Genomic DNA, 12,284 nt, shown 5'->3' with positions numbered 1-12,284 from the left:
CACTGTCGCAACAAGCATGCTAAGTGTGAGAGATTGCTGAAGAGTCAATGAGTCGATGCAATCAACTGGTTTTCCTTAGATAGAAAACATTGAATCAGTCTGGCTGGATGATCTGGTTACCTGTCTCTGTAAAGGGCCTTAAGATGACGTCCTGCAAATTGGCGCTATAGAAATAAACTGAATAGAAGTTACCATGTGTCTGCTTCTGTTATTGTGCATTAAACCAATATTGATATTGGATAAACCTGTGCTATAATAGTAAAGTGCGACCATCAAACTTACATTAAACTGATAACTGTGTTCATGGCGAGTCAAAGAGGTCTGAGGATTTGGATTTCTATGGTTTTTGCATGAAGGAAGGAGCATGTGTGATGAGTTTCAGAAGCGTCTCTGTGATCCACTCAGTCTGCTTCGCTGTCCTAACCGCATCCCCTATGATGGGAGCTGAACAAAGACGGCATTAGCTGATAATTACACAACATTAAAGGAGCTTCACTGCTGCTCTGATGTTTAGATGTGCTTTAGATGGACTAAGATGGGGTAATTGAACTAGCCACGTCATCAAAGCAGGAGGCTTTACTCACTGCTGTGTGTCTCTGCAGGGGGAACAGACAGCGCTGCACCGTGCTGCTGTGGTGGGAAACTCTGATATTATCAGCATACTCATCCAGGAAGGGTGTGCACTGGAGAGACAGGATAAGGTGAGACTCACACTCCTCCACATGAACACATGGAAGGCCGGTCATGTGCATCCAACCCAGCCATGCTCCTCCTGAGCTGCTCAGTGTTTCCCTTTGAAAGGTGGCAGTACTGGAACTCTGAAGTTTCCAAAGTGGGGCTGATTGAAATGAACTGAATAAATAACCCACTTTTTAGATATACATATAAAACTATGTGATGAAAGCAATGTTGAATTCGGTTAAACGGCAAAGGAAACCCGTAAATGGCAAGTTAGCATTATTGATCAGTTGCATCCTCCTAACAAATGGAGTCCCCCCCCCCCCCCCCCCCCCCCCCCCCCCGTCCCTCAGTGAGATCTAGAAGCACTAGATCTATATCCAGCCATTCACTAAAGATCCTGCTATGTCTATACATCTTATTTTGGCATTTGACCAATTAGACGAGCCCTGAATGATATATTACCTGCTGGAAAGTAAGTTGGAAAAAAAAGTTAACTCAAGAAAAAAGGTAAAAAGCTCATTGAAAAGTTAAAAGTTAAAAAGTTACTAGGTCTAGTTAACAATTATATTTAGGTTTATAAACTAAAAAATTTAAGGTCCAGTATCAGCATTAATGCCTCTGAGGTTATGTTGGACCAAAAAAATGTGTTTCTTTCATTCTCAGGTCGTTTTTCATGATTTTTTTTCTAGAAGCACTTTTGTTATTTTTCTTAATATATTCGGGCCAGTTGGTGTTTCTTGTTATTACATTGATATTCATTTTTGCCATCAAAATATCCATATTTTTTTATGTTACAAAGGTAATAAGGTTTTGTCCTGGATTCCAATAACGCTATCTAATTAAAATCTTAATTTTCAAAGTATTTCACTGAGTGTCCTGTTAAGGGTTAAACCTTAGCTAATGAGTCCTCCAGCAAAGTGGAGTTTCTTGTGGAAGAGAGTGGTAGAAAGTCCTGCTAATGGATCATATTCTGGGGAACTGGGATTGCTCTATTGATAAGCCACCCCCACTATATCCACCAGGCTACATGAGGAGACATCTTTAGGAGAATACACACAGTGACACAAAATAAAAAGTTATATAATTTATTAAGTGGATGTAATTCACTGAAATAAATAATGCAACTTTTTTGGCATTTAATTAATCATATTTAGCTTCTTTAACACAATTGTTTCATGTCAGCAGGATAGGACATGGTGTTAAAGTAAGAAAATGGTTTTGACATTTATGATTAAGTAAATGCCAAAAATGGTTGCATTATTTTTTTCAGTGAATACATATCTAGATGAATGAATAAAGTGTTAAACTCTGCATTAAGACGTCCAGATCAGCAGCAACATAGCAGCAGAATACAGCTCAGTAGTTCAGTTCATTACAAAAGTGATAACTCACTAAATGGTAGGAAAACGTTTTATTCAGATTCCACCAGCTGGCTTTCTTTTTCTTTCATTTCTTCTGCTCTTCATGCTCCCAAACCTCCATGGTTTATAGATATTGAACCCAACCTCAGGGTTATTACTGGATTTTGGCAGCTTAAGGATAAATATTCACCAAAAGAAACTAAACTTTGCAGTAAATTTGACCTTCCAAGTTTCTTCTGGAAGAAACAGTTTCTTACAGCTGGAAAAAATATGGAAAAATCCTGGAAAAAAACGCCATCTGGAAGAAACTTCCACATGGGATGTAGTTTGGTGTTTTTAATTAGCTTCTAGTTTACTTTATTGCAATATGACAGTTAAGTAGTTGACTTTTCTACGTTCAACTGAAGGGAGAACCGGGCAGAAAGGATTGGGAAGCAGCTGTAGCTGAAGTCGCTGCAACTGTGGAAAGTTTTCATCTTTCATCTGTTCATTCCTTCCTTCTTCCTCCCAAAAAAGTTAAAAAACAATCCACTTAGTTTCCAAGTTTAAAGACGTTTTTCTTCCCATCCAGGAAGCTTTTTCAACTCAAAATGTCAGAAATAGCGTTGAGTTCGAGGCTCGTTTACAGTATCTGTCCTCTCATGATTCATGCAGCTATTATTTCATCCAAATGAAAAATGGAGAACAGAGAAGCAGATCATGGCTTGTCTACAGTGAAAAGAAGGACTGGGTTATTTACTTTGGCCTTTTTGGAAACACAGGAAGGAGCAATCAGCTAAGTGAGCTTAGTGCTTGGAAAAAATCTTTCATTCCTTTAGAGACAGCATGAAAAGTCAGCTGAGTACAAAACATAGAGAGGATAACAAGAAGAAAAGGGACAAGAAGAGAGGGACACAACCTAGAACAGATAATGGATGTCTATTCTAGGGCCCCAAATTTCCTAAATCCGCCCCTGTTTCCTGCAGCTAAAGCACCTCACCTGTTTTATTGCTGAGTTTAGATCTTATCTCCAAACCTTTCTGTAAAACATGCATTTTTCTTAACAGTTGATCCTTAAGGTCCTGAAACCTTTTATGGTGATAATTAGCTGAGATGCTGCTCTTTTCTTTACTCCCTGGTCTGCTAGTAAAAATCTCAGCTTTCTAGATTTCTGACCACCAAGATCTCATGGCTCATCTAACATCGTTTTACGTCGTAACAGGCGTTTCACTGAGCTAAGGTTGAAGTAAAGTGCTTTTTGTGTTCCTGGCTCTCAGGACGGGAACACGGCCCTCCATGAGGTCTCCTGGCACGGCTTCAGTCCGTGCGTCAAACTGCTGGTGAAGGCTGGAGCCAACGTTCACGCCAAAAATAAGGTACAGTGTTCATTTTAAACACTGATTTTTGGTGTTTGTTTTTATGAACAGCACATTGGATAAATCTTTGGTGTTAAATGTACTATATAAATAAATAAAGTGGATTTATTGGATTGGATGTATTTAATTAATAAAAACATACTCAATGACCCTGGAAAGACTTAGTGGACTTACAGTCATTAGTATTAATAACAAAGTTGGCCAAGCGATGCCATACGATGATGTCATCAGTGACTTTGCCTCCAGAAAAGCGAGGAAGGAACCATTTTGAGGTCATTGTTAAACACTTGCTCTTCTTATGTTTGCTTTCATTATTTAAGCATCTTTTTTTGTAACATTTTGTTTTTGATTATATAATTTTTTGGTTTTATTTAAAAGATTGCACATTTGCAAATAACTTGATATGTTTTTTGACGGTTTGTATTCAGAAGTTTTAATTAAAGAGTGATGTATTTTAAGTATAATTTATTTTGTATTATACATAACCTCACTGTATTTGTTTATAATATTCACTATAACATTATAGTGGGACATTTGTGTCAATATTGTTCTAGCATAGGTGAGAAGCTCAAAGGCAGTCTTCATAGTTTGGTCAGTAGCCTGGTCAAAGGTTTTTGGGCCCCCTCTGCTTGTGTGGTGGGAGGGTGGCCCCCAAATCAATTTCTGCTTAGGGCCCCCAAGAGGATCGGGGCGGCACTGGATACATTATATTTGAGCAAAAACGTTACTGATGAAGGTACTGGTCAGATTACTGTCTGCATGAGCTGAATCGGACTTTTCTTATACCAGAGAAACTTCTCTGCCACGTCAGTAATGTTTTATCTCTTCACCTGTAACCATTTTAATGATTTTACAACATCAACTTTAGGTTTGTTTATAGATCAGTTTTTATAGAAACAAAGAGAATGCCTAAGGTGCTGAACGGGCATGACGCGGGACGCCAAAACAGCCAAAAAAAGGAAATAAACAAAGACGGGGACAATTAAAAACCCAGGGGGACATGAAAACAAAGATGTCAACCAGGAAGGAAAAAAGAGACCAGAAAGCAGTAAAAACACAGATAAGAATAGATTTTATAAGTTAAAATGGACAAACAAACAAGGAATAAATAGACAAAAAGCAGCTAAGCTCCAAATGCCTGAATAAACAAAGAGTGACGACTTGAAGAGAGAAACGGACTCGGCGTACCGTCAACTTAAAGAAAGGTAGATTCCACTTTTCATGTGTTTTTGCTTATTTTGAATAGAAAATAAACAGTTCTCTATAAAATATTTAAGAACAAACTAGTTTACTAAATATACTGACTGCTAAATGGTTTGTTTTTTAGGATCAAAAGACAAACATTTCTTCTCACTCTTAGACATGAAATTAAAATAAAAGCTCCAGCTTTACATTCAGGATGATTTCAGGGCTTTGCAGGTTTCTTCTGAATTCATCCCCAACTTTTTGGTTAATTGGAGTTGGACCTGTTTTTACATTTTAAGCCGCTCCCTAATATTCTCCAGAGGATGCCGCCGCCTTCAGTTCAAAAGGAGTAAAACCCAAAACCAGAGCAAGAAGCTGGCAGGATGGTGTCGCTTATTCAGTCATGATGACACCGTTACTCCAAGAGCTGCAGCTAAAGCTGCTCTTTAGATGATTTGATGAGGAAAAAATGTTACTCAGAAATGCATGAAGCAAGATCTCACAGTATCAGTAACATCTATGTTAAAGGAGTAGGATGCAATCTTATTTGGAAATAAAAAAAAGACGGAGTATAGAGACTCTAAACATGCCTTTAGCTGACAGAGTGACCCACTTAGAGCAAGAATTACACCAAGATTGAAGAAAAATCTATAAACATTTTGCATTTAAAACAAAAAAAAAAAAACGTTTCTGTCAGTCTGTTTTATCCAGAAAGTTTGAGTTTCACCTGGTTTGAATTCAGGTAAAAAACATTCTTTATAGGGGTCATTGAATGCAAACCGAGTTTCCATCGCCATAGATGAATAACGATAGTTCAGTGGGTGAAATGGACGTGCAGAGAAGTTCAAACCCCATCAACATCTCATTTCTCTGCAAATCTCACAATTCTAAACTTCCGCCATTAAACGGGCGAATCCAAACGAAGCCCCAAGTTTATGTAAACTCATGGATGTTGCCTTATGTGGTTCTGGCCTGTACTTTTGTCACGCCCTGAAATTGACATCCAGACCAGCCCACTGGTTCACTAGTCCAAGAACATGAATAGAAGTAGATGGAAGACACCAGTTTAGCTGTTTAGTCTGCAGTTGAGTTTACTTTTACAAGAATTACAAAGCAGGCTGAATGTCTGACCTCTTACCATCAATGTTCCTCCTGCAGCTGTTATTTGTGCAGCTGTAGTCACAGGAACACAGCTGCTTGGAGATGCTCTGATTGTCTTTATCACGTTTCTATAATTTTCTTCCTAATGTCCCAGACAAGTCTTTCCTTTGCTTGCTCTGGTCCATGTTGAGTGTGGTACACGCCAGGTAACCAAACAACACACCTGTAGCCCTATATATAGGCCTGCTGACTGATTGCAAGGTCACCTTATTTTCAGTCTTTATTTCCAGGCCTGTTTCATGATTTTATTGTTTCAGTCATTCTGTTGAACCGTGGTTCAAAAGCAATTTCCGAATTTCATTTTTATTTCTACTTTTGTCAGATTCCAGTTATTTGTGTGACGGCTGTGTTTTTTTTTTTTTTAAGAATATTATAAAAAAAAAATTTTGTCCATGTGTGTATATAAAAATTGTAGCATGAATGAGCTTAACCCTCCCACCCCTGTTTCTGTAGGCAGGGAACACAGCTCTCCACCTGGCCTGTCAGAACGGCCACACTCAGAGCTCCAAGGTCCTGCTCCTTGGAGGATCCCGGCCTGACAGCAAAAACCATGTAAGTTTCCCAGGATTTCACGGGGGTCAAAGGTCATGTGACTAGTGTAGACGACCATGCACACACCCACCTCACTCTGCAAACCGCTCTGAAGCAGCTCCCACGCATTCCTGAGAACCCAGAATAAATCTAATTTTGATCATTTATCATTTAATCACCTAAAAGAATTCAAAGCCTTGTTAAACATCTACAGGTACATCTAAAGCCATTTGAATGTTGCATAAAATGCTGGATTTTACCAGATGCCTGTTATTTCTGATATATAGAACCATATGACATGGTGTGTTATATGTTGTTGTTTTTTCATTTTGATAAAAAAAAACTCAAAGCTCTGTGTCTCTAAACAAGAACACTGAGAAACTAAATTATTGGATACTGATCTAATCTGCTGATTGTCCAGAAGACGGTCATCACACCCTTCACAAGGAGAAGAAGCAACTAAAGGTCATCGCTGAGCAAGCTGGTTGTTCTCAGAGTTCTGAGTCCAAACATTTCCCAAAAACCTGAGTAGAAAGAAGAAATGTGGCAGAAAAAGGTGCAACCTGAGAGTTCTGATAGTTACTGTTTACATTCCTCCGTCTGCACGCTCAGTAATCACCTCCACTGCTGATAAACTACAGACACAACAGCCACAAAGCATTTGTGGCAGTAAGCTGTGATTCGAATCACACTTCACTCATTGCTGCGCTGCCAACGTTCCAACAGCTGCTGTAGCAGAGAAAACAAACCTTTCAAATTATAATCCACTTTATAAGAGACAACCTGCATAAAAAAAGAACTGTAAGGAGATGGACACAGGAAGCTGAAGAATCTCTGCGAGGTTACAGGCTAGGGTGCTCTGTGTCAGCCACATGGAGAGGACATCAAAGCAATGACTGAGTGTGACTGACTACATCAGCTCCTGTGTAGAAAACACCATCCCTACCAGAACAGTGAAAGGCTTCCCAGGTAATAAACCATGGATCACAAGTTTCACAAAGAAGAATTCTTCATAAAGTGAAGAAGATTATGGAAAACAGTGAGAATCCTCTTCAGAATACTGTTAAATGAGAACAGTGTCTTCAGTCAGAGGTTTCTACAGATCTGCTGGAAGACAGACCTCTACAGGAGATCCTTCCTGTCTACAGCATCAACACCTGGATTAAAAAAAATAAGTTATGAGTTACTGCAACATTTAATTCCCCTTTATAATTAATAATGGATTTTTAGAATTGAATTTGGAGTCTAATTGAAGTCTTTAGAGGTTCCAGAATTTGGAGTTTAATTGGAGTCTTTAGAGGTTTTTTGGGCTCTAAATATTTCATTCTGAACCAGAAACATTGTCAGAATCGTCTGACCAAGCCTGAGGAGGAAAGGAACTGGACCGTTTTCAAATGAAAGCAAACTCTGCAGTTCATTTGGAAATCAAGGTCCAGAGTCAGAATTCATGTAGCTTCAAGTCCGTTCAGTTTAGTTCCACATCATCGACTAGTTCCTGTTCTTGGTTCGCCTGCAAAGCCCCTTTACCAGAACCCTGCAGAAACAACCTACAAGGCTGAAAGAACCCGGGCTCTTTGGACCTCAGCAGAACCACAGGCTGATGGCCTTTATGCCACCTCACACTGATGCAGCAGTTCCTGAGGAGGAACCAACCTGATGCTGATGTAGAGAAATGGATGTAAAACGTCCATTCTGGTTGGTCCATTGTGATCTTTTTATTTTTTCTAAAGCTTAAAGGATCTTTCTTTACCTCTAAGTCAAAACCATCAAAACCAAAGGCAATATTTGACCCCAAGTCTAATGAATCTCTATAAATGAGCCGATTCTTTGTCTGATAAAGAAAACACACTGGAAAAAATCTAAATCTAGATAAGTCCTTTTTTCTTAAAATAAGTGCATTTTTTTTTTCTTGGATTGTCTTGTTCCATTGGCAAAGAGAGATTTTGCCAATGGAACAAGACAATTTACCAATAAGAAAACACAATTACATTGTCTTATTTCAAGTGCATATTATCTAAATATCTTATTTTAAGAATAAAAATACTCATTCCATTGGCAAACTATCTCATTTAACTACTCAAATTAAGGGTAAATACACTTAGTTTACTTAGTTTGACTAAGATTTTTTTACTCATTTCTAGAGCATTTTTCCAATGCAAAATAATATATTGTAATTTTTGGCAGGTTCACCAGCAGGCCTGTTTGTTTGGCCTTATTAATTCAGTTTATTTCTATAAGGCACAATGGAGGAAGATTTCAGGAGGTTTTGTGAAACAGATGTTTTTTGCCTTCAAAATGCAGTGTAACATCTGGCTGTATGCAGTTCACATCAGGCCACAGTCATCTTTTAATTTAGCTGCTCAATTATGGCGAAATATTAAAAGCTAAAGGTTTCTACTCCGTGTTCAAAGCATCCATATTTAACACAGTTACTCAGTTAGGTTATAAGAAGGAACGTAAAGCTGGTAGAACAGGATGTGGGAAGTAGTTTGGATAATTTCATAGTTTGTTAGAGCATTTAAAGTAGAACTAGAAGAATAATTAAACCACGGCGGAATGTTTTGCACATTAGCATGTGCAGCAGAGAGGATGGACCTGAGGTCACACAGCAGACTAAACATCAGAAAACGTTGGCATTGACTTTGCTGCAGATGGCTGCAGCTGTAACTAAGGCTATCTGGGATGCTTTACTCATGTGGGAACCTTTTAGGAGCATCCAGTGTTATTAGGCTGCATCATAGCAGAAAATAATTCAATTCAGTTTATTTCTATAGCACCAATTCACATCATGTCATCTCAAGGCTCTTTCCAGTTCACCAGATCATCCAGTCAGGTTGATTCAAAGTTTTCTATCTAAGGAAAACCAGCTGATTGCATCGACTCATTGACTCTTCAGCAATCCCTCACACTAAGCATGCTTGTAGCGACAGTGGAGAGGAAAAACTCCCTTTTAACAGGAAGAAACCTCCAGCAGTGGCCCAATACTGTGTTTGTGCCTACGGTGTCTCCTTTTCACCGTAACCAGCCATTGCAGCTGGCTCGGTTTCAGCCTCAGTCAGGTGCAACTGAGGATGGGTCTGAGTTGTTGTGCTCAGTAGGAGCGTTGGAGGCATACATTGCAGCCACTGCCAATCTGAGATGCTTGGACCAGCTTTTCCTTTGCTATGGGGGTCCAAGGTTAGGCTGTCCTCTTTCCAAGCAGCGTCTGTCCCATAGGATTGTGAGTGTCATCTGCCACGCCTACGCTGCAGGTCACTGCTCCCTGCCAGTCGGTGTGAGAGCACATTCCACCAGGAGCGTCACCGCTTCCTGGGCTGCTTTGAGAGGGGTTCCGCTGGAAGCTATATGTGCTGCTGCTTCATGGGCTTCCCCAACCACCTTCACCAGGTTCTACAGTGTCAATGTGGCTGCCCCTCATCCCCTGGGTCAGGTCCTTTTACAAGGTTCTGCTGGGCCTCCTCAGTGAGGTATGTGCTCAGGATTCCTTGTGACATTGTTGGCATTAGTCATTCAGTGCTTTCAGCACCGCCCTCTGGTGGTGGTTCTATGAATCCCAGATGACCGCCAGAGCTTCTTTCACTTAGAATCCTTGCTTTTGCCAGAAGATTCTGTAGGAGCAGAGCAAAGGATGAGGCCAGGCTATATAGCTTCTGAGTGGTCATCCGGTGTCACAGGTGTGACTCTGTTGGTATAATTACCACCCTCTGGTGGTCATCCGGGATTCATAGAACCGTAGTTACATACGTAACTTTCGTTTTCCTTAGATAGGAAACTTTGAATCAATCTAACTGGATGATCTGATGAACTGGAAAGTGCCTTGAGATGACGTATTGTGAATTGGCGCTATAGAAATAAACTGAATAGAATTGAAATACTACCACCACACCGGATCCAACTGCTGCTGTCAAAGTTACTTTTACTCCAAAGACTCAATCCTTTCAAAGGGTTCCAGTTTCCAAACGGATCATTCTTTTACTCTGAATTCTGAAGTATAAAATAGATGTTCCAGTTGAATTCTATCGATACCAATACTCTTTATATTTCCTCAAATGTCCAGTTTATTTTTGCTGAAAAAATGATCGAGTTTTTGTTTTGGTTTCGTGTGAGGCTGCTGTGGAAAGATACCAGGCAGTTGGTTAAATCCCAGGGCGGCGCAGGAAGCAGCATCAGCATTTTTCAGCTTATCAGCAGCCTGAGAGGAAGCAGGTGAAGGTCCTGTCTGTGCAGAAAGCTGCGCTGCACGCCATGAAGCAACAAACAATCACAGCTTTACACAGTGTGGGGGGAGGGAAGGGGGCTATTTAACTGTTTTCAGACTAGATAATGTCAATAAATCTGTTTTTTAACTTCTTTTGAATTGTTTTAGATGCTTTTTGAGACTTTTAAGGCCTCAGCGTCTCTATGATAGTGGAGGGCCATCAGGCCGGTTGCACCTGAACACCTGCTGAATGGCTTCCATGTTCTGCAGAGCGACTTTTAACCGGCAGACAAAGACCAAACAGAGAAACAGAGAAGAGCCCCGGCTGTTTCTATTTGACTCCCTATTAATGAAAAATAAAATTAATCACATTTGAGGAATAGTTTCCTGGTGCTTGTCTCAGGGCAGCCGTATGGGGGGAGGGGGGGATAGGAAGATTCAAAGGGCCCTTGAGGGAAGGAGCCACAAAAGGAGAAGAAAACATTTATTCTGATATACTTTTCAAATATAAAAATAAAATCCAGCAAAAATCCTAATTTTTAAGAAATGAATAAATTGACCAAAATTCCTGCATCACATCAGGTAATTTAGATAGTGATCATGAATGAAACAAATCAATGCATCTTTATAGCAGTTTTAAAGCTTTAATACATTTTTTTTTTTTTTTTGGGTGAGGCCCAATATCAGTGTCTTTCATGGGGCCTCAAATTCCTGGTTCTCCCCCTGGCTTGTCTCTGTGTAATAATTAGATAACTAATTTAGTAAACGTTGCCTCGCTGGTAGATCAGTTACACCTGCAAGAAAAGGAGATCCTTAGAAAGATGGAGAGAAACGTTTGAAGCTGTTATTCGTTTTGATTTGACATTTATTTGATTTTTTTGTGGGGATTTTTAAGGTTCTATTGACCTTTAGTCATATTTTTAAATATGCAGACAGGAAAGTTGATAGAAGAGAGAGGAGAGAGAATCTCTGTGAAATTGTGGACCAGTAGTACTGAGTAAAAACGTGGAACGGTGCAGGTTTCCGTCCTCATCAGCTGCTGTTGTCTTTGATCCCAGGCAGGAGACACCTGTCTGCATGTGGCGGCTCGCTACAACCATGTGGCCATGCTACGCATCCTGCTGGGGGCCTTTTGCTCGGTGTCAGAGAAGAACCTGGTGAGTCTATCCTACTAAAACACAGACTGATTTTTTTCATGACAATAATGGCAAAAAAGAATAGCTTTATTTCAGCATTTCTAAAACATTAATGGGAGAGGGATGTTCTTCTTAGAATGCATTTATTTCAGGTTCAGTGCTGGAAAATGGGGAGGATGATAGAAACTAGCTGATGAGTCTGAAGGCAGCTTAGAGCATCTGGATGACACGATAGAGTCCCATCTTATATCTCCGTTGTGTAGATGTAGGAGGATGTTTTCTTGCTCCAGGGTTTGTCCTGACGTCTTTTCCATTAAGCACACATGGTTCATTCCACTCTGTTGTCTCTAAATTGGATGAAGGTCTTACATTATTTGGCTAATGTTCTCACTTTTCCTGTTACCATGGATGGAAAAGCTCTTCCTCTTTCCTCTCCCTCCTGCTCTGCATCCATAGCCTCTCAGCTCATCTGGAGTTATTTGAGCTTTGAGATGTTTATCAGTTGCTCCCACTTTAAACCAATGTATGCTTCATTTATTTCCATTTATCATTCTGCTTCATTCTATCTCTATTCTCCCACCCTGCAGAATCTGTTGGTTCAATCTCTAACGTTCTGCTCACTCTTAAATCCAGACCATCAACTTCATCTGGTCTGTTCCTGTTTGGCTGTGACTCC

General features: G+C 39.9%; 1 protein-coding gene across 2 annotated transcripts in view; it reads left to right on the top strand.

The window, feature by feature from the left end:
- The window catches only part of ankrd6 (ankyrin repeat domain 6), a 51,342-nt gene that overhangs the window by 25,083 nt on the left and 13,975 nt on the right, over nt 1-12,284 (top strand). For both annotated transcript variants that reach the window (XM_015400733.1, XM_015400734.1), the window contains 4 exons: nt 603-701; nt 3,299-3,397; nt 6,197-6,295; nt 11,531-11,629. In XM_015400733.1, coding sequence (XP_015256219.1) covers nt 603-701; nt 3,299-3,397; nt 6,197-6,295; nt 11,531-11,629 — 396 coding nt within the window. The remainder of the gene's footprint in view (nt 1-602; nt 702-3,298; nt 3,398-6,196; nt 6,296-11,530; nt 11,630-12,284) is intronic.

This window comes from Cyprinodon variegatus, unplaced genomic scaffold (assembly GCF_000732505.1).
Source record: "Cyprinodon variegatus isolate N-32 unplaced genomic scaffold, C_variegatus-1.0 Scaffold1140, whole genome shotgun sequence".
Taxonomy (NCBI): domain Eukaryota; kingdom Metazoa; phylum Chordata; class Actinopteri; order Cyprinodontiformes; family Cyprinodontidae; genus Cyprinodon; species Cyprinodon variegatus.
This window is presented reverse-complemented; position numbering and strand designations above follow the sequence as displayed.